This window comes from Boleophthalmus pectinirostris, unplaced genomic scaffold, assembly GCF_026225935.1.
Source record: "Boleophthalmus pectinirostris isolate CB_2022bp ecotype Guang Dong unplaced genomic scaffold, ASM2622593v1 HiC_scaffold_1, whole genome shotgun sequence".
NCBI classification, from domain to species: domain Eukaryota; kingdom Metazoa; phylum Chordata; class Actinopteri; order Gobiiformes; family Gobiidae; genus Boleophthalmus; species Boleophthalmus pectinirostris.
Genome location: NW_026570970.1, coordinates 13,339,146 through 13,362,602, shown reverse-complemented (window position 1 = coordinate 13,362,602; position 23,457 = coordinate 13,339,146). Strand labels below are relative to the sequence as shown.

At 37.5% G+C, this 23,457-nt stretch overlaps 1 protein-coding gene across 1 annotated transcript; it reads right to left on the bottom strand.

The window, feature by feature from the left end:
- Positions 1-4,590: 4,590 nt before the first annotated feature.
- Positions 4,591-12,541, bottom strand: cytip (cytohesin 1 interacting protein). The gene is made up of 8 exons (XM_020931917.2): positions 12,205-12,541; positions 11,197-11,240; positions 11,051-11,105; positions 9,192-9,294; positions 8,918-9,011; positions 7,107-7,173; positions 6,929-6,995; positions 4,591-5,907 (listed from the first exon to the last, which is right to left on the bottom strand). Exons 1-8 carry the CDS (start codon positions 12,460-12,462, stop codon positions 5,462-5,464), a joined length of 1,134 nt encoding a protein of 377 aa, XP_020787576.2. The 5' UTR covers positions 12,463-12,541; the 3' UTR covers positions 4,591-5,461.
- Positions 12,542-23,457: the final 10,916 nt, after the last annotated feature.

Genomic DNA, 23,457 nt, shown 5'->3' with positions numbered 1-23,457 from the left:
TGCTTTGTGACGTCACAATGTGTAACTGACCATTTTGCGTTTTGAAGATGTAGACAGACTAAAAGTAAAGTGTTACTCAAACATGTGTGAATGAAACAAAACACAACTCCAGGTATGATTTTATTACATGGCTTAAAGCATATAATAGTTAAATCTGTATCTAATATAGGGCACAGTGACAGAAATAGGCCTGTCTGTCTGTCACCCAGGCTCGGCTTGATTTGCAAAACCACAAACAGTCAACTTTAAATTCCCTGTCATAGTTAATGTAGGTTACTAAGGTATTTATTGCCGCTGTGGGTAATTTGCTCACACTGCGTACAATTCCTCTCAATACAGACTTTTTAAATGAACAGTGTGGATGACCTATAAAATACAGAAGCCGACACATATTTATAGGAATGGGTAGGGACGGGTTAATTCTGCAATATCGTGTGCATGAGATGTGTTTTGTGAATTTCGTGCCCTGCAAGTGATAGCAGTGGAATCTGTGGTAAACCATATGCACAACTATGCAGAGGCGGGTTTACTTTTCCTTTTTCGTATCATATAAACAAAGAGACAGATTGAAAGGTACATATTTCAATAATTTTAAAGTGTTTCTAGTCTAATATATTATAAATGACTGCTGTTTTCAATACACGATGATGCACGGGTTTGATCTGACTCATTAACACAGAAGGTTTTATGTTTCTCACCTCTTTTGTGAATGACAAATAATTCTCTGTTTTTGCTGATAGGACATATTTTGGCTTCATTCACAGTTCCGAGCAACGGCCCCATGCTGTTATCTGGGTGTGATTACAAGGACATCCACCCATTCTTAGAAAAAAGACAGTTTGCAAGAAGCTTAGTGTGTGGAAAAAGAACCCTATTTAAAAATATGTTTTAATTATGTAGATTTGTTGCATGCTAATCCTGATCTGTAACTGTTTTGTTGCAACTTGTAATGAATATGAATAAGTCCATGCTTTACTACCACCACTACTTTAGGGAGTTCAGGGTTCAGTCCTAAAATGGTTCGCATCATATCTGTCAGGGAGATCCTTTTCAGTCAAAGTTGGTGAGAGAGTGTGTACCCCTGCTCCTGTCCATCTTAGCGCCCCTTTTATTTTCTTTATACATGCTCCACCGGGTTCAATTCTAGAGAAACATCAGATTAAGTACTGCCTCTATGCTGAACACCCGGCTTTATCTTCCTGTCTCCCCAAAAAATGTCTCATCCTTTGCCACCCTCCATGCCTGCCTTGCGGAAATAAAAAAACGGATGTCCTTTAACTTTCTCCAGCTAAAAAAAAAAAAAACACTGACACTCTCACTCTCTTGCCACAAATTGGCACAGATCTGCAAAGAACCTTGGTGTTTTTATGGGCTCTCTTTTAAACTTTGAAAAACAAATTTAAAATATTGTTAAAGCTACCTTTTTCAGCTAAGACAAATTGCCAAATTAAAACCAATCCTAACATGCAATAACTCTGAAACAATCATACACACTTTTGTAACAAATAGACTGAACTACTGCAACGCACTATATTCAGGCCTCCTTCAACAGGTTACGGTTAGTCCAAAATGCGCTGCTAGACTGCTCCACTGGTTACCTGTTAAATACAGAATTGATTTTAAAATGGTCATATTTGTTTTTAAATCACTCGACTCACTCGCGCCACAGTACATCACTGATCAACTTACTGTTCGTCCCACCATCCCACCTCAAAACCAGGGAGGCTGAGCTTTTTCTGTTGTTGCCAAAAAACTTTGGAATGTTCACCCTCATCACCTGAGATCCTGCTCCTCCCTAACCTCACTTTAAAACCCTCCTAAAAACAATTTTTTTCAAGATGGCATTCAACAGCCCATGAGTTCTATTTAAACTATTATCTCTTTGTATGAAATAACTCTTTTATGTAATATTTATTTATGTTGTGTTTCATGCTGTAAATCACTTTGATGCAACATGTTATGGTTGTTTTTAAATGTGCTATATAAATAAAATAACTTGACTTGACTCCTAGTACACTACTACTACTACTACTACTACTACTACTACTACTACTACTACTACTACTACTACTACAGTGACTGCATAATTTGCCTCGCTTTTTTTTGTTAAGCATGCTTTTTTTCATGCATTTATTTGTCAAGTGAAGTTATTAAATCATAGTTACGTACAGAAAAAGTTACTGTTTAAGTTTGCATAGCCCCCCTGCCCCCCACTATATAAATAAAATAACTTGATTTGACTACTAGTACACTATTACTACTTCTACTACTACTACTACAGCGAATGTGTAATTTGCCTTGCTTTTTTTTTTTTTTTTTTTTTTTGTTGAGCATGCTTTTTTTCATGCATTTATTTGTCAAGTGAAGTTATTAATTCATAGTTACGTACAAAAAAAGTTTCCGTTTAAGTTTGCATAGCCCCCCTGCCCCCGACCTAACCCGCCTACGTACTCTGAAAACTAAAACCACTCACTCACCCAAACTTCCTTCTGCCCAACCACCCACAGCCCGCCCACCGTGGTCCTATACACAGATGTTGTATTAGATAGTATATGGTACGGTACATGCTAAGGCTGCAAAATAGTTATGATCGAAACAGGATTATAATGTGGGTTGCCGCAGTTTCACACCCTTAAGGTGCTATATTACATAAAATGGACTCTTGTGAGCTTTCAGCTATGTTATAAAAATAAAATCGTTTTGTTTCAGTCACACATTTAAGTAATGTTATTATTAGTCTGTCTACATTTCCAAAGCTCAAAATAAATGTTGTAGTTTTGAAGAGAAGAGAGGGAAGAACATAAATATGCAGGGTTTGTGTGTTAAACATGTGTGAATTAAACTAAACACAACTCCAGGTATGTTTTTGATGAGGAAACAACATTATTATTAACATGTTTACTCAAAAATTCTTTAGTATTAAGCATTTGGGTCATTACAATATGGAACAATTTGCCAAACTCTCTGCGCTCCACATCATCATTCCATATCTTTAAGAAAGACTTATTCATTCATCTTAAAACACAATGTGGCTGCTTTTAGTGAGGGATCTGTTCGGTTGTTATATTAACATTTCTCTATATTTATGTTTAATGTCTGTGTCTAGGTATTTTGTCTTATCGTTCTGTGTTGTTTTATTTTTGTATTGTTTTGTTTTGCTTGTTTGTATTTTTGCGACTTGTTCTATTCTTTGGATGATAAGGATCCCCCTCGAAAACGTGGTGACTTTTCCTTAATAAAAATAAACGTTTAGCAATATGTATTCACTGCTCAGACCTGCACCAAGGCACAGGTTTTATGTTGCAATTGAAATGTTTGAGGTTTCTTAAAAGCTCTACAAATGCAAATCTTAAATGTACTCGCTGATCTATGACTCAATACTCAATATTACATTTTTGCTTTCTGTTTTTAACTATCCATTTATGAGAAAATTGAGCCTCATCTTCCTTTGTGGTTGCAAAAAATACCACTTATCATTTTTATCGCAAACACCTACTGTGTCAAAACACCCCTTTTTCTGTAGTTAGCTCTAAAAATGCTTATTCTGGTACTTTCGGTTCACAGATTTTAACACAAACATGAAATTCAACTTTAATTTGTTGTTTTATTATTATTATTGTTACATTTGAGAACTTACAAGTAATTCTGCGTGTCTGCATAGTGAAACCGTCTCATGCATGCCCTCAAATAGCCATAAAGAAACTACTAACTCCTATGCCCACATCCTGTTTATAGTTGAGAGTTTGTCTTTGCATTGGTGGTTTTGAACACCTGAGCTCGGGTATATGGACCCAAGAGACATCCTGTGAGGGCAAGTGGTTTAAAACTGTGCTACATTCAGTTGGCTGATCGATAAATGATAAATGAGTAAGGTAACATTCATTGCTTTAAGTAATGCTTTGGTGCCTCCATGTACAGCTATGTGCAAAATAGTCCATATTACACTATTTTCTGAGTCATGTTGTAATGTTTCCTCAACAAAAACAGATCTGGAGTTGTGTTTTGTTTCATTCACACGCATTTGACAAAAAATCCTGCATCTTTAGCCTGATTTATTTTTTTTTAAATAGAAATTTCAGAAATTTGGATAATTTCAGACCTGAATTTCACAATCTCGACTGAACCTCGGTTAAAATGCGTCTCTTAACTTGAAAAATACCGCTCCGTGACATCAAAAGGTGAGTATTTTGAGCTTTAAAGATCTAGACAGACAAATACAAAGGGTTACTCAAATGAAACGAATGAACCAAAACACAACTCCAGGTGTGTTTTCGATGAAATAACAACATTCGACTAAGGCTAAAACACACAAGAGTCAATTTTGCGTAATAGAGAACCTTTAAAGGTGCAGTATATATAACTACTAACTAACTAACATATAATTTTTCAGGTAGAGGGTCTGACACCTGCTTTTCTTCAGAGAGATGTTGCTTTGTCTGGAAAATTCCACAGTGTAGCATTAAACTTTCCATTTCTATAAAGACAAGCAGCTGACTCCACCAGTTACAGGTCAGATCTATGGCAAGGCACCCCCACTTTCAATGACAGTACATGTTCCCTAGGTATTTTTTCACAATAAAGCACCTGTAATTGAATGAATGTGAGGTTTTAATGCTCTATTCTTTTAACAGTTTCAGGACAAAACATCTAGACAAGTTACATAGTGCATCTTTAACTAAGTATCCATGTACAAAATATACAAAAAAAAGGCAGTGATCTTGTCTCGCAATACACAGAGCACAGAATGTCTTTTCATTGAGCTACATAATACTTAAATTGTCTAATGGTGGAAAAAAAAAAAAAAAACGCTTAAAGCTACCATCATGGAAGTTGTTTTTCTTTATAACCAGTAGATTGCAGATGTGAAACCTGTTCCCCTTCCGCTCACCTGTGCTCTCGGGGTTAACTTCGTCTTTTATTGTAGTTCTCACATGTATCGTGTTCACTGTATATCTGTTTCTTCTGTTTTCTTATATGTGAAGCACTTTGGTCAGCTGACGTAGTTTTAAATGCACTATATAAATAAACTTGAACTGAACTGAAACTTCTGTCAGGCCAAAGTTGTAACACTATCAGACAGCAGTAACATAGAGAGCATCTAGTGGTGAAGTGTGAGAATGCAACAGGGGTGGGTCGGCAAGTCTAATTACAGATGGTAGCTTTAAAAGGTTCAAGGTTTTTAGTGAATACACAAAATAAAACCCATGATTCTCATAGAAAGCAAAAATGTGATTTGTCCTAAACGCAAAATGTACTTTTCTTAGCTACTTTAAACATATTTCAAAATAAAAAAAAATATATTTATGAAAACACTTTTAGCAAACAGCATTTTTGACACCCTAAATTTGCAGAAAACAGCGCACATTTTACAAATACAGTACCTGAACACATTTGAGCAGTTCGTACATTTCAAGTCCATTTCATTTATAGGCTACTTAGTGTTTATTTTTGTTCTTTTTTTCTATCTCAGAGCATTTATTCCCGTGTCCTCTTCCTCCACAGAGCTCTGAAGTCCAGGGAGCAGCTTGAGGATGTGCTTTCGGACACTGGTTCTCCTGCTTTTTCTCGGCAAAGTCCCAAATATGGATGACACCTTTGCTTCATCCCAGGCTGGAGACAGGGAACTGCTACTGCCGGCCAGACTCGAGCTGCTGCTGAGGGCGCTGGCGGAGGGAAATCTTTGGGACTGAGAGGAAAAGTTATTGGAGAAGAAGCAGTTGTCGTCAGTAATGGCCGCGCTGAAAGGACTGGGTGAGTAGACGTCGCCGAATACGCTGGCCTGGTCGCTGTCCTCCGTCATGGTGCTTCTGTAGCTGCTGTCGCTGGAGAAACGGCGCCCCCGTCTGCCAGAAGTGGAACTGATGTCGGATTCAGTTGAAGGGTGGAGAACGGTGCCAAAGGATTTACCTATAGGAAGAAAGAAAAATAAATCAGATGCTGGAAAAAGTTGACAAAAAATTCACAAATTGGAACAGGAACAATCTTTGGAACAAATTATAATAACTACACCTTAAAAAAGCATGAACAAATTCTGACTTTTTCATTCAGAATTTACAAATTGGGGTTGGTGTATTAATGAAATAGTTGCTAAGGCTGGATAATTCAAGTCATCACCAAAGATTCATGCCTTATTAAAGCTACCTATGTGTAATTACACTGGCCGACCCACCCCTGCATTCTCACATGTCACCACTAGATGCTGTCTAGGTTACTTTTGTCTGATACTGTGCAAACTTTGGCCGACAGAAGAAAACCAAAGAGCACAGGTGAGGAGAGGGGGAACAGGTTTCACGTCTGCCATCTACAGGTGAAAAAAATCAAATAAACTTGCAGACGGTAGCTTTAAGGTGAAATAAAGTGTAGTTATTATGAAGTGTTACCCTTTTTTATGACAATTAAACTGCTCAAAAGGGCACAGATCACGGAGAGAAAAAGAAAAATATCAGGCACTCAGTTTAGAAAATATTTAAAAGCCTTTATTTTAAGAGGGCAGGAAACATTAAGAGGGCACCTTTTTTTTTTTCACTCCCTGAAGAAGGTGCAAGCAGACACGAGTTTTTAAATGTGTCCTGCCCTATTAAAATAAGGACTTTTCAGTATTTTATAAGTAAGTTTTTCTCTTAATTTGAGTTGTTGAAAAGGCCAAAATTTAAAAAATATACTGTATTCGATTCAGTTCCATTGTTTAGAAATTGATTGATGTTGCAGCCATTACAGCATTTATTCTTGAAATGTTTAGTGCTTATCTCGATTTATAAGTATAATAGCTTTCTGAGATTTGCTCTATTTTCTTAAGAAATAATCAGAGCTTGTTTGAAGTGAGGGAAACTCCTCCTTCAGCTCTGCAGAACTGAACTGATACTGGTACGGAGCCCTGAAGACGAGTGAGAACGGAAATGTTGTGGTCTGACAGCTGAGACAGCCTCACCTCTCTCAAAACGCTTTTCTTGTAAAGTTAGCGATTGCAGCTCGAGCAGCTTCTCACGGAGGGTTTGCTGTAAAAAAAAAAAGTTATTTTTGTTATTATTTTTGCCAGGAAGTTTGACCTTATCACTGTGTTATACAGAGCCGTACTGCGGCCGTTCTGTGCGGAAAAAATACAATACCTTTAACTGGGTTCGTTTCTTTTCCAGCTCAGCCTGCTTCACCACATTTCCACTTACAGTTTCAATTCTGTAAATACAAAAATACAACATGATATATTAGAATAATTTTGACCTAGACCATTTTTTTTAGCTTGACATATTAGGGATGCATAATATCACATTTTAATAGTAATAGCAGTAATTCAGTGTTGTATGCAGATAGAAAAGGTGTTCTAATTTTCTGGTATTTTTGCAGTATAATCATTATTTAGTGCTTTAAATTGCAGTTGATTATTATTCATTGTAGTATTTATAACAAAGTACAAGTAGTACCAATGGAAAAGGGCTGTTACTGATTGACTATTGAGCTTTTTTAAAAGTTTATGTACGTCATTGTGAGTATAACCTTTTGACTTTGTTCTGCTATTTTTAACATTGTTCTGTTATTGCTAATGTCTTTGTTATTCCAGTGGTAATCATAGTACTTCTCCACTGTTATAGGAGAGTTCTCATTTTCTCCATTCGATTTTCTTTAGTAACCTTTTTATTAAAGCCTTTAGTGGTATATTTTAGGATGTAACATTAAAATAAGCTGTAGTTATTCTTCCCACAGTGAGTCTGTAAGTGACAAAAGCTTTGTGTTGAATGTGTACTATTAGCACTATGTTTTTCCATGAGTAATCATAGTATTTCTACTCTTAGTTAGAGGAATTCTTCATTTTTTGCAGTACATTTTCTTCAGTAACCTCTCTGTCTCTCTCTCTATATCTGTCTCTCTATCTGTCTCTGTCTGTCTCTGCTCTCTCTCTCTCTGTCTCTCTGCCTCTTTGTCTCTCTCTCTTTCTATCTATGTCTGTCTCTGTCTATCTGTCTCTCTCTCTGCCTCTCTGTCTCTGTCTCTCTTTCTATCTGTCTCTCTTTGTCTCTCTGCCTCTCTCTCTCTCTCTCTCTCTGTCTTTCTCTATCTATGTCTGTGTCTCTCTCTCTATCTATGTCTGTCTCTGTCTATCTGTCTGTCTCTCTGCCACTCTGTCTCTGTCGCTCTCTCTCTGTCTCTCTCTCTATCTGTGTCTGTCTCTTTCTGTCTCTCTGACTCTCTGTCTCTCTCTCTTTCTATCTGTCTCTCTTTGTCTCTCTGCCGCTCTGTCTCTGTGTCTCTCTATATCTCTCTCTGTCTGTCTCTCTCTTACTCTCTCTCTTTCTCTCTGTCTCTCTTTGTCTCTCTCTTTCAGTCTGTATCTGTCTCTGTGTGTGTGTGTGTGTCTGTCTCTCTGTTGAATACTGGTGTATCTTGTATCTGTCTACTACCACTAATACTACTATTACTGCTGTTAGTTCATCCTTCATAACTTACAATGCAAACTTACTATTATTTACTAGTTAGTGTACCTTTTGCAGTGTTGGGAAGCAATTCTGAATACAAATTTTGAGTAGCTCTATTCCAGTATAGTTATTTTTTCATTTGTTGGTATTCAGGATACAGTTACTTTTTTTTTTAAATCAAAGGAATACATGATGGTATCTGATCATGTCACTTAGGCTTTAAACTGCACAGAATCAGTGAGAAAAAAAGAAAACTCTGCTCTTGTGGTGAGTGCGTGTGTGATTTTTTTCCATCACAGGAAATACTTTTTTAAAAAAAGCAAAAATGAAGCTGTTTTTAATACTATGTTGCATCTTAACACTATAATTTAAATGCAACTCAATGTAAAAGTATTTTAAGTATTCAGAATAGAGTACTCTGATTGAACCATATACAGTATATACATCACTGGAGTATTTTTTTGATCAGGATGACATAGAGCATTTTATATTTCTGAATTCAAACTCACTTGAGACTGTTTGTGGACTCTCTTATCAGGTCTGCTATGTGCTGATGCGATGATCCTTCAATGCTGACGCCATTTACAGTTATGATAATGTCTCCTGCAGAAACAGAGGAAGTAGAAAAAGAAGAAGAAGAAGACATGATTAAGGGCATGAGCAAATTTTGTAGCTGTATTCTGACCGTTGTGGTGCAGTTTCAGTGTGGGTGTTGGCGGATACAAAATGAAAGGTCACAGGGAGCGTGCATGGGGCCAGCGTAGAGACGTGAACGAGGTTTACCTGCGGTCAGCCCCGCGTTCTCAGCGATACTGTCTTCTTGAACTGTATATATCAAAGTGCAAGGTTCCACCGCAGTGCTGTTCTTAAGTGGTAATCCATAAGTCTGCAAGAGATACAATGTGTAAGAATATGTGACTGCATCAAGATGAGGTGCTAGATAATCTGTTTTATCAACTTTAATCTGATTTTTTTGGTTTAGGTGAGGATTTAGGTACACTTTATTGTCCCTGTGTGTCCATTTATCCACTGCATTTGGCCCATCCTTGTAACTATAGACCGCAGTAGATTTAGTTTGTTATAGTTTTATTACTGATACTGATACTACTTCTCTACTACTACTACTACTACAACAACTAACATTAGTGCAACTGGTGATACTTTCACAAACTTTTACTTCCACCACTATAAACATCTGAATACTGTTTAAGCCTTTACTACATGTACAACTACTACTACTATTAGTACTGCTACTAGCACTAATGTAACTGGTGATACTTCTACTACTACTACTACTACTACTACTACTACTGCATATGATGTTTTATTACTTCTTCAACTAGTGCTTCAACTTCCAACTACTTTTTGTGAAAACCTCATACAACTACTAGTACTATGACTATACTATACTTTTACCAACACTACTACTACTATTACTTCTACTGCTACTCCAACTGCTATTACTACTACTACCACTAGTGCTACTGCAGATGCTTTTATAGCTGCATATTCAATAACTTTTTCAGATCTTCAACCTCCACTAATATAAAAATTAGTTTTCTGGTTAAACTTTTACCACCTGTATTACTACTACTATTATTACCACTACTATTAGTACTGCTACTATTACTTCTTCCACCACTATAAAAATTTACCTACTTTTGTTAAAACCTTTACTACCTATATAACTACAAGTACTCTGACTATTATTCAACTTGATATACTTTTAATACTACCCACACTGCTACTACTGCTACTACTGCTACTACAACTGCTATTACTACTACCACTAGTGCTACTGCTGATGCTTTTATAGCTGCATATTCAATTACTTTTTCAGCTCTTCAGCCTCCACCAATATCAAAAGTAGTTTTCTGATTAAACCTTTACTACCTATACAACTACTACTACTGTTATTACTGCTACTACCACTAATGATACTTTTACAACTGCATGTACTGTCCTATTACTTCTTCCACCACTATAAAAAATTGCTTACTTTTGTTAAAACCTTTACTACCTATATAACGACTAGTACTTTGACAATTACTCAACTTGCTTTACTTTTAATACTACCAACACTACTACTACTACTACTACTACTACTACTACTGCTACTACTACTGCTACTACAAGTGCAATTACTACTACCACTAGTGCTACTGCTGATGCTTTTATAGCTGCATATCCAATTACTTTTTCAGCTAGTTCCTCAACCTCCACCAATATAAAAATGAGCCTACTGATTAAATCTTTACTATCTATACAACTACTACTATATTACTAATACTGTAACTACCACTCCCACTACTGATACTACAGGTTATGCAATAATGTCTACTATCACAAGTACATTTATGTCTACTACCACTACTACACTTAGCTTTCTGTTTTGCTACATTGCAGTTATATTTGCTTGTGCTGTTGCAACTTATTGTATATTAATAATACTACATGCAACTGCTACTGTGAAACTACTTCTACAACTACAAACACTACTTTATATCTAACAGTGCGTGCAATTTAAAATACTGCTGTAACCAATATAGATACCACTGATACTTTTTATATCTCAGCTTTACCACTGTTAGTACCACAACTGCAGCTGTGTCTACTACTTTTGCCAGATCCAGACAGCTTACCTGAATCTCGAAACCGTACGATTCATTGTCTTGTTTTTCAAGTAGAATCGTGGTCCTGTAAAAAAAAAAAGAAAAAAGAAACAAATAGGTATACTGCTTGTATGTATATGTATGAAAGTGATTGGGTAATCTTGCGTTGTATTTACCTTTGTGGGTCAGAATAATCCACCAGTGACGTGGGCTGCTTGGGCTGTGAAAGCACAATACAGTGAGTGCATTTAAACACAATGTAAAGACCTGCTGATCCTAATACCTCTTATTATTATATAACGCAGACCAGATTAAAATAGTTGGAAGGCTTACACGGTGGCGTTGTGGTCTCATAGCTGGCATTAAATCACTGAACTCTTACTTCCTATGACTACTTCCATGCATTGTATTTATAATTTCAAATAACCATAAACAAAATTGTGAACGAAACCTTTGCTAAACAGCTTGGATTGAGCTGTATGAAGAACTTTTTTCAATGTTTTTGAGACTAAATTAACAGAATTTTGCATATATAGTATTATACTTTACATTGCATAATTCAGTAATTCTCAACAAGTAGGTCAAGGTGGGAGTAACAGGCAAACTTGTTTATAATCCTCTTATTTTTAAACTTTTTTGATTGATTTAACTGCATGTAATATGAAGTGTCACATGAAAACACAGTTGTATTCACTGTCAGCAATCAACCAACCAAAGTCACAGTAGCTTTTGCAATATTTTCAATGTTTATCTCCTTTAAAAAGCACTATGTAACTTTTCATAGGACTCTGCTGCCTTCTGGTTTCCATGGAGACATTATTGCTTTGTTTGCGTGGTCCTCTGCCTTGCATTTGTCCAATTACAGTTTTGTATTGCTAAACGCTTTAAAAACATGCATTATTTATATTTGGGGATCACCTCTCCACTTGTAACTTTTGTCTAGTGGTGTAACCTGTTGTGTCCATGGAGACAGATATGTTTAATGCCATACTGTGGGTTTTTTTCTTGGATAACATTACAGCACAAACACACATTTCATGATAAGTAGCTTTTAGAATATGCAACATAATTTTTGCTCACTAATCATTGCTTGTCAGTCATACTATTTTAGAAATTGTTATGCAAAAAACAACTTTTATAGCTAATTTGCCAATAAACCAACTCCAAATCCAACTCTCTCTTACCTTGGAAACTCTAGGTAAAGTTGCGTTATTCTGCCTCTGCCTCCCCTTCATCGATCTGCGGTACCACAGCGAGCTCTTCTTCTTGCCCTCCTGGTTGCAGTTCTCCTCGCTGCGACCAAATACATTGAAATTCATGGTGGCCTGCATGCTCCAGCGTCTGTCAGTGCACCATCCTGCTCTGCTGCCGAGTGAGTGTGTGGGCCAGCCCTCTCTCTGCAGCTCATGAAGTGAAAAAGTAACACAGGAAATCCACCTCATGTGACTCAGGTTTGTGGTTTCTCTGCATCGTCTGTCTCGCACACCTAGTTACTGATGCTTAACAACTTTTTTTCTCAAGAACTGCAAATGAAAGAAAGACAAAGAAACAAACAAAGTAGGTCTAAAGAAATCCCCGCTGTTTTGACGTAATAGATGTATGCCTTGATTGAAAACGTTAAAAAGCAGAACAGAAAAGTACAGTGTGAAAGTTACTTTGAAAATGACAGGATTCTTATGTATGTACGTGCAGCAAAATGAATACACCAAACATTACTTCCTTCTGCCACTACTGGTACTGAACCTATTTATACTACTATGACTATGACTATGACTATGACTATGACTTAGCACTAATACAACTTGGGAAGCACTGATACTGATACCGATATCGAACATCAATGCCAATACTGAAAATGTTGCTAGATCACATAACATGGTTGGGCCTTTATTCCATCCATTCTTCCATCCATTTTCTTCCACTTATTCAGGTCTGGGTCATGGGGGCAGCAGTCTGAGTAGGCTCTCCCAGTCTTCCCTCTCCACATACACTTCTTCCAGCTCTTCTAGGAGGATCCCAAGGTGTTCCCAGGCTAGCCGAGAGACATAGTCCCCCCAGCGTGTCCTGGGTCTTCCCCGGGGCCTCCTCCCAGTGGGACATCCCCTGGAACACCTCTCCAGAGAGGCGTCCAGGAGGCATCCGGAACAGATGCCTGAGCCACCCTGTCTCTAAGGGAGCCCCAAGGCACCCTGCGGAATAAACAAATTTCAACCGTTTGTATTCACGATCTTGTTCTTTCTCATTACCCAGAGCTCATGACCATAGGTGAGGGTAGGAACGTAGATCGACGGTAAATCGAGAGCTTTACTCTTCAGCTCCGCTCCTTCTTCACCACAACGGTTCGATACAGCAACCGTGTCACTGCCGACGCTGCACCGATCCACCTGTCAATCTCACGCTCCATCCTCCCCTCACTCGTGAACAAGACCCCAAGATACTTGAACTCCTCCACTTGAGACACTTGGTTGGGCCTTTAATTGGATACAATAAAATATCCATAATAATAATATACATAAAACAATATCTAAAATATAATAAAACTATTTACAGACTGATTCTGTCCTACACTGTCTCAATATCTGAACCTTCATTATGAAGGTGTTCAATAGTTATTTGAAGGATAAATAACAGTCTCATAACACAATTGGATTTCTAGTGTGTGAAATTGTGTTTTGAGGAAATAAGTGCCATTTTCTGTTCCTACACTTGTGTTCGGTTTTTGAAGTATTGATATCGGTTCGGAACTGAAAAAACTGGGCTGGTGCATTTCTATTTACAACCACTACTACCACTACTACTAGTACTACCACTACTACTGATCCTATACTTGTACATTTACTACTATTACAACCACTGCTCACTTGCTTAAGATTAAAGTTCAGCCATATGCTGTTTTTATGTTTAAACATTTACCAAAGTTACTGCCATTGCATCTTTTAGCAACAATAATATTTGTACCATGTCAGCTTTCAGAATCAGTGACAGAACTGTGACTAATTAGATGGCGTTCACACATGTCCTGGTTTGGCCCTGCTTTGAGCCTAGTTTAGTCCTGGTTTGGTTCGGTTTTAATCTTTTAATACCATTTTTTGTGTGTACAAATTTCCCAGATTTTCTTGAACTATGACCACAACAAGTATAAAGTTTGAAACTGCTGGACTAACCCAGATCTAAACCAGGACTAAAACAGGACTGAAATGATGTAACTAGGAGTACATCAGAAGTTTACCAAGTCAAAACAAGGACTATATTACAACTTAACCATGTCTAAACTAGGATTTATTCATGACCAGTTCTAAACCAGGTCTGGGTCTGAAACATGGAACCAGTGCCCCCATATCACAATTTCAAAACCACTGTACTATTGCTTACTATTACGATTACTTAAACCCAATTTATGGTCGTGCATTAAATCGCAGAGAGTCTGCACTGCCTTGAACCCACCTCCAGCAGAGTGAATGCATCAACTGATGAACACCTCAAAAATTTTGTAACTATGTGTCGAGCCAACACAGACAGCAGGGGAAAGCAATGCAGACGATAAGGGCTGTGATTGGTCCTCTCTACAGCCCCTCTATACACATTTCCGGTCCGCTTCATTTTGTGTACACGATCGCCATTTTTAAATCTTAGCCACCCTAGGGTTGAGGCGGTGACTTAATTTGCGGCGCATTGACCTCGGAAAACGACGGCAACAAGGCGACAGAAACAAGGCAACAGCGACAGTGTGTGTTGAGTCGACGCAGAACTATAATTCTGCCTTTACATGTGCTTAATAAGTTTTCCTTTAAAGATTTACCATGTTACTTTTTCGCTACCTGCTTGTTTGCATACAGCTTGCATTGCTTCACCTTGAATGTTCCACAATATGACATTAAACCTCTTTAACTATCTCTATGTAGACAGGCCAGATCGAGTTACAGGTCAAATCTGTCGAGAGGCAACCCAACTCATATGTTTTCCAAGATATTTTAGCAATACCAACAACAGTAACTGAATAAATGAAAGATAGATACATTTAATGCCATGCTATGGAACATTCAAACAGGCAATAGACTCCCTAAACAGAAAAGTTACATGGTACACCTTTAATTTTCCTGTTTTTTCAAAGATAGTCAAGTTCATGTTAAAATTAGACTCCTTCTTATCCTCAGGCTCCATTAGTTCCCTTTGCGACTGAACTTATGCCTGTCAGAAATCACCCATGCATTAAAGTACCCCCCTCACCTCCACCTCCCGGCTGCACCTGCCCTGGCCCCTCTCCAGCGCTCCTCAATGGGACTCAAACTCTGGCTTAGCCCTGAGTCCCGTGTGCTCCCATCCAAGGAGACATGTCTTCTGAGGGCACACAAAAGCCTGCTTTAGCTCGCTGCTCAAACAGACAGCATGGCTCATTGGGTGGAAGGCATCAGAACTGCTCAGATCAAAAGAGAAAAGAACACACAGCCCAGTGGTCAGAGGGACAATGCATGACAGGGACAGAGGAGACAGAGGAGACAGAGGAGAGAGGGAAAGCAGGCACGCCCAGCTTTTTAAAGGGACGCTCTATAATCTGTTCTGTACAATATAAGGGACTAAACTATAATACAAAAGTTTAGTTTGAGTGTTTGGTCAGTTTTGTTCTGGAAGTTAATTTTGAGACAGGCTTGGTAGAGTACTGTCAAAATGTACCTCTGTTGTATCAGAAAAAAGTTGAACTACTGGTACCAAACATGTGTTATTCAGATGTAGCATGTCCGATCAAAGGTGCACTGTAAATATTGTAAACAACATCTGTCCTTTGACTGTAACACCACAACTAAACACTACAAACAATGTCTGTCTCATTAAATACCCAATTTTCCTCCTTCTGAACTAGCCTACTGCTACTGCTATTGTTCCTTTTGTTACTACTATTGGTATTTCTGATCCATTTTGCAGAATTGTACATGCTTCATAAATGTGGCAAGCTAGCCAGGAGCAGAAAACTACCAGGGTTACACAGAGCTGCTGAAAACTCAAAAGATTTAGTTTTATTGGATTTATTTTATTGTTTTAGTTGAATGTCACTTAGCAGTTGTATGTTTCTAAATATTATTACAATTATGGCAAACATGCTTCTTTGCATTTAACCCTTCATTCAATCACTGCAACTGGGGCAACCTGTCAAGAGCAGTGAGAAACTGCCGAACAGAGCTTAGGGGCCCATCTCCAGATCTTCAGTTAGGCTTGATCAGGACTGCCTTAACTGATGAAACTCACCCAGACGTATGAAGGACATCCATATAGGGTGAATATGCAAACTACACAGTATAAAGCCTGAGAACTAAACCCATAACTTTCTTATTGTGACGTTCATGTCTGTCTCATTATATATCCAATTTTCATCCTTCTGAACTAACCTACTGCTACTGCTGCTACTACTGCTATTGCTCCTGTTGTCACTATTATTGATATTTCTGATCAATTTTGCAGAATTGTACATGCTTCATAAATGTGGCGAGCTAGCCAGGAGCTGAAAAATACAAGGGTTACCCAGAGCTGCAGAAAGCTCAAAAGATTTTGTTTTATGGTTGATTTGTGCATGTCACTTAGCAGTTGTATGTTTCTAAATATTTAGAAATGCAGGATACCAAAGTAAGAGTTACAATCATGGCATACGTCATTCTTTGCATTTAACCCTTCGTTCAACCACTGCAACTGGGGCAACCTGTCAAGAGCAGTGAGAAACTGCCGAACAGAGCTTAGGAGCCCATCTCCAGATCTTCAGCTAGGCTTGGTCAGGCCTGTCTTAGCTGATAGAATATTTGTGCATGTTTTACGTTGTTGGGGTAAACCGGAGCCCCCAGAGAAAACCCAACATACGAAGGACATCCATATAGCGTGAATATGCAAACCCCACAGTATAAAGCCTCAGAACTGAACCCATAACTTTCTTATTGTGACGTTCATGTCTGTCTCATTACATACCCAATTTTCCTCCTTCTGAACTAGCCTACTGCTACTGCTACTATTACTGCTATTGCTCCTGTTGTCACTATTATTGGTATTTCTGATCCATTTTGCAGAATTGTACATGCTTCATAAATGTGGTGAGCTAGCCAGGAGCAGAGAAATACCAAGGTTACACAGAGCTGCAGAAAGCTAAAAAGATTTAGTTTTATGGTTGAATTTATGCATGTCACTTAGCAGTTGTATAACTTTCTTATTCTGTGTATGACACTGCAGTGGTACCAACCCAAGAATAAACTGATAACTAGCCAGATATGTTGTAATGTCTGGTGTTACAATACTTGGACGACCTGGAAAAACAAATAAATTGCACACATAGAGCAAATGATGAAAGGCCTATTTGATATCAAAGTCACACTTAGTCCTGTGATATTGCACCATGACACAGAAATAACTGTCGGGGATAGTGTCATGAAGTTTTTTCCTTACAGGTCTCCAATCTCTGCCTCCTACTTTTATGTTACTTTGGAAAATGCACCATGACAGAGTTATTTTCAAATGATTCTTAGTAATAATGTTATTATACCTAAGAAAATGATTAAAAATTGGCGCCGATAACTGAAAAATTTGTTCCATGATATCGGTTTAGTTGATATCCTTGTTGGGCCTTTATTTGAAGACTGTTTACAGGCTGATTTTGGCCTAGAATGTCTCATAATGGTTGAACTTTCATTTATGCAAAAGTGTTCACTAGTTATTTGAAGAATAATTAACAGTTACAGAGCATAAGTTTACTGTGTTTTGTCCCTACATTGGTATCAGTTAATATGGGATATCGGTCAGTACTTAAAGTCATAGTATCCATATCGGTATCAGATCTAAAAAAGCTGAATTTTTGCACATGTAAAACAAATAGATGATATTTTACCATATTATGCATGATGTAAAGAGCATTTATGTTGACAAGAATTAATTAAAACCAGGATCAGGCCATTTAACTAAACTAATCTGTCAATCTGGCTGCTTAATCTACTTTCTTGAACCATTTTGTCTTGAATACAGATTGTGTGTAACAGTCCTCTGCCCCTCTGACCTCTGGGCGTTAGCCAACCAGCCTCGGGACTGTCTGGGTCACATATTACACTTACATTTTTGATTTGAGCCAATGCCAAATTCTTGCTCTTTCGTCAAAGGAATATTTATTGTGCATGCGGCTTCATTTTATATAATACACGCAGTGACTTCCAACTAAATGATAAAATGTCCACAACCGCAGATCAGATATTTGCTGCAGAGGGTATTTCAGTTCATGACCTGCTCACCACACACCATATCAGCAGTTATTCATTGTCTGTAAACTGTGATGGTGACCTCAATAAAACCCATACACTGCAAAAAATGTCTACAGTACAGTACGGTATAGCCTATCTCCACTGAACTAAAGGTAAAAGGAGCTGTTCACTTGAAAACTATCGCTTCATGATATCACAAGGTGGAACAGAGCATTTTGAGCGTTGGAGATGTAGACAGACTGATTAAAAAGGATTGCTCAAACATGTGTGAATGTCCTAAACTGGCTCCAAATCAAGTTATTAAAGAGGCACTGTGTAACTTTTCTGGTTTGAAGTCTGAGATGTTACTACCTGAAATGTTACACAGTATGGCATTAAACTTGTCTATCTTGCATTTATTCAATTACAGGTATTTTAGTGCTCAAAAATACCTTGAAAAACATACATTCTTTAGCTATGTTTATATGATGGCAGTCTGAACAGAAGATGCAAAAGTGGCGTCGCGTCTTCACTTTTTATTCCGCGTTTAGTTGAGCGTTTTCAGGAGGAAATCTGCGTGCATATGGTGAAGCAAAAGTGTGGAATTTGATTGGATATGCATGCCAGGCGGCTCGGTGGTGATGTATGTAATGTAAACACATACGCGATGTGAGCAGATTTGACCAGAGTTTTGCTTCTTGGGCAGTGCAGACAGAAACGCTACGATGGAGCGTATTCAACTTTTCCACTCTGGAGGGTGGTTTCAGATTTTTGCGTTTTTAAGCCCCAAAAAATGCCATCACAGTCTAAATGAAAGGCACTTCCATTAAAATATTTTGCCATTTTTACCTGCAAGCTTTCTAGACCTTTACTGTGAGTGGGCTGCCTGGGATCCAGAATACACACTTCTCCAACACTTTTATAAGATGTGAGTCTGGTTCAGATGATTATGCTTGACAGGTGGATTAGCCAATTAGGGCCCCCCTTTTTTGTCAGTATCAAAATAAATATGGCTGCTTACATGAATAAAATATGTGACAGGGGAATGAAAAACTTCTGTAGAATCAGTGAGTGATAAACCAAACTCAAGTTAATCTGTGGTGAGAGAAATGTGATTTAGTTTAAAATGATGGATGACCAATGAGCTCCTTCATTTCACAAGCCTCACTGAAATATGCAAATTTGTAAGTGAGTGGGGTCACCTCTCCACAGATCTGACCTGTAACTTGGCCTGGTGGTGTCATCTGCTTGTCTCACTCACAGCAGTCTAGTCAGTGTGTCTGCGGAGTAAGATAATTTTACTAAATAAATCACAAATACAGATTTCATGGACAGATATAACTGTGCTTGAAATATATAAATACAGTCCAGTCAGAAATGTATCGAAACAAACCCAAAACTTGAAATAAATGTCAAAACTGCTGCAAAACCAAATTTTTTTTAATAAATACTTTGCAGTGTGCACTTGATTCGCATGCACTTGAGTCCAAAGCTCATACTGAAACTGGTCTAGCATTGTCACTGCAGATACTGGATAAATTGGAAAGTTTTCTCACTCGGTCTTTACGCGTGGTTGAAATCAGAGTTGACTCATTTGTGTATATTTGCTGTCCTGGTTCACCTCCAATCTAACGGTTCTATCACTCTCAAAACTGTGAATGAACGCGCACAGGAAATGAAGCGCGTCACTTCCAGTAAAACTCAACTGCTTGGATAAGTGCTTGGTTTCAGTATTTATTGGTGATTATGCAGATGGGAAATCTGATGCAACTTTTCAGCAGTGCATATAGGACAGGACTAAAAAGTACGTGACTCTGTTGAATTTGAGCTAGGTGGGAAATCAAGTGTGTAAACCATTTTATAGTGTCATCATAGAGTGAGGGCTGCACGATGTAAATATATGTATCAAATAGCAAAAGCCGCACTTATTTTGATAGAATGACCTTTGCAAATAACAAAATATTCTGTCTTTTTAAAGCACCCATATCATGTCGTTTTCTGATCTGTTAGAATGTTTTCTCATCAAAAACATACCTGGAGTTGTGTTTTGTTTCATTCACACTTTTAAAACTACAAAAAGAACTACAAACACAGACAGGAAGTACTGCAGACAGACGAGACAATACAATCCAACAACATTCGAAACAATTTCTATCTTTGATGATTTAACAACATTATAACATGACTTAAAGCTCACAAGAGTCAATTTTGTGTAATATAGGACCTTTACAAGCAAATAGATACAACAAGACCAACGTTCATACAGTTAAAAAGCATTTATTGACTCTATATATATATATATATATATATATATATATATATATATATATATATATATATATATATATTTATGCATTTCTGTACAGAATAAATAGTGCATGTTGCAATGACATGATGAGACATTCACATCTGAGTGGTAGAGTTCAAATGAGTCAAAAAATAGAATCTAGACATTTCACAGCTCCATAAATCACCTTTCCAAAGCAGCAAAACAATAATTTTACAAATACGGCTAATATTCTGTATAAAAATAGACACCAATGAGAAATTGCACATAGAAAGGGCCCGTCTTTGGAATGCTTGCAGCTTCTTCCTCTACTTTTTTTTTTCAGTGCCACCACCTCTCTGATTCTCACAGAAACAGAAATGGCGACACAATATAAATATTTTATGAATTAGTATTATTAATAATATTTAATAATGCTGTCTGTTTCAGTAAAGCTAATAAAGTCATTTCTGTACAGTGTAGACACAGCACAAAGAGCAACAGAGGTTTGTATAATAGACAACACTGCTGTAACTTCATAACTACACCGGAGAAAGACTGAAAAAGTGATAATGAATACAGGAATATGGGTTTTTCAAACTTGTACCCTTCATTTATAAATTTACATTATGTGGCTTCATAGACTGTGTATATAAATGGAAACAGATAGCTCGCTTTCAAATAGGAAGTGAGCATTGACACACTTCAGGCTCCACTGACCTCAATACTTCAATTCACTTTGTCTTGAGAAATTCTTGGTCTTGAGAAAAACTCGTCATTTTGGTTTTAAAATGTTCATATTTCATAATGCTCTACATGATCCCAGGGTTTCATTTTGCTATTTTGACCGTTAATTACTTCCTGTTCCTAATATGGAATTCACTGAATGTCGATAAGCTTCATTTGACTGAAGCCGAGCGCTATGGGTTGGCACTCCTGATCTTGACTCATAATTACACTACAGCAAGTCAAATGAAAAAAGTGATAAGGAATACAGGAATATAGGTTTTTCAAACTTGCATCACTTCATCTATAAATTTACATTTTGTGGTTCCTAAATGTGCACTCAAGCAAGTTTCCAGTGAACATAATCTATTTTGAAAATCCAAATGATAAAAATTTTATTTAAGCAAAGACATAAGAGTAAATGTTGTGGTTTGTTTTAAAGGACAAGTTTAAGGCAGCTACCACCACGTTAAAGAGCAACATGGCTACACAAACACGCTAATCTAGATATTTTTCATTTTTGTGTTTTTAATTGTTTCTATGTGAATGCATTTTATTTTCAACGCACGCCATGTCAACAATAACAACAGCTTTGAGTATGATTAGACTGTTGGTTAATAACATGTGCATCAGGCCAGGGTGAACCATATTTTTTTTTTACACTATGCATTATGCCACTTTTCTATTGAGTCTACCACCTGCATGTCGCCATGGAGATGTTATAACTTCGCTTGGAATGTTCCACAATATGGCAAACCCATGGAGTCCAGTACTGAAGTCTCTGCACTGGCTTCCTGTGAGCTTCAGGATAGATTTTAAAGTTCTTTTATTGGTTTATAAAGCTATTAATGGTCTTAGTCCTATTTATTTATCTGATCTGCTTTTATCATATGAGACTCTCAGGTCCTCAGGTGCTCATCTTTTAACTGTGCCAAGAGTCCAAACTAAAACTCCCAGTGAATCGACATTCAGCTTTTACGTCGACCTGAGGATCTGAGGTCCGCTGCGAGTGTTCACATTTTTTAAAGTAAACTCAAAACGTATCTTTTTAATTTGGCTTTTAATTGAAACTTTTACCTGTTTTAACTTAAATTATTATTATTATTATTGTTGTTATTATATTTGTTTTAAATTAAATTACCATTACTATTTTACTTAGTCTCCATCTGATCTTAGCTCTCCATTTTTATTTTTACTATAACCTTTAGGAGCTTTATGTTTATGTTTTATGTTTCTGTTTAAATTGTTGTACCGTATTTTCCGGGCTATTAGACGCACTCTTAAGCCTCTAACCCTATCAAAAAACGTGTCCCAGCACGATTTCAGTAAACTACAAACCCCATCACCCGCAGCGCACGCAAACACGCACGGAGCAGACAGTGACCGCGCAGCGAAACACACCCACAGACACACTCATCACTCCAAGCGGGTGACGAATGGAACGGAGGAACGAAACGAAAAAGCGAGTGCAATGTGCCACTTCTAGACACAACTGAACAACCGAGTCACTGCGAACACGCCGACAATCCAGCGGTCCCAGACAGCACCCTCCCTACACGCCACAACTGAACAAAGCCCAGAGTCACCGTGAACGCGACAAAGTCCCACTGACCCATCGAACTGTTGTGTTTCGTTTAAAGTCCGGTGCGGTTTATTTGTGAAAAAAGTTTGAAAATAGACCATTTAATGACAGTGCGTCTTATAATCCAGAATGCCTAATAGCCCAGAAAATACGGTATATATGGATGAAACAATGGGGGGGTTGCTGTTGTTTTTAATTATTGTATTGTAATTTTTCTGTTGCATGTGAAGCACTACATTTCAAATGTATGAAAAGTGCTATACAAATAAAGTTTCATTGATTGATTGATTGATTGATTGAAGCCTGCTCACAGTAAGACTGCATTTTTTTCAAGGTATAAAACTTTTTTTTATGTAATTAAATCAATGTTAAAGAGATACGTTTAATGCCATACTGTGGAATAATCCAGACAAGGCAATAACATCTCCATGGAGACAAACAGATGGTGCATCCCCATTAGAAAAGTTACAAAGATCATCTTTCAACAGAAACTAATATCTGTGTGTGAAGCAAAAAGTTAATATGTATAGTGGATGTAATATTTTTTGTTAAAACCAAAAAATATATATAAAAATTGTATATCATCGTGTAACTAGGTCAGCATCTTTTTTTTATTTTTATTTCAACATTTAGATTTATTTTTCCTACTGTTTTTGCTGCG

Excerpts from the sequence above, each read along its gene's own strand:
- cytip (XM_020931917.2), bottom strand. The coding sequence starts at position 12,462 with ATGAGGTGGATTTCCTGTGTTACTTTTTCACTTCATGAGCTGCAGAGA. Across the intron at positions 6,996-7,106 it reads AGAAACGAACCCAGTTAAAG|CAAACCCTCCGTGAGAAGCT; the intron begins GTATTGTATTTT and ends TTTTTTTTACAG. Across the intron at positions 5,908-6,928 it reads AGAAAAGCGTTTTGAGAGAG|GTAAATCCTTTGGCACCGTT; the intron begins GTGAGGCTGTCT and ends TTCTTCCTATAG.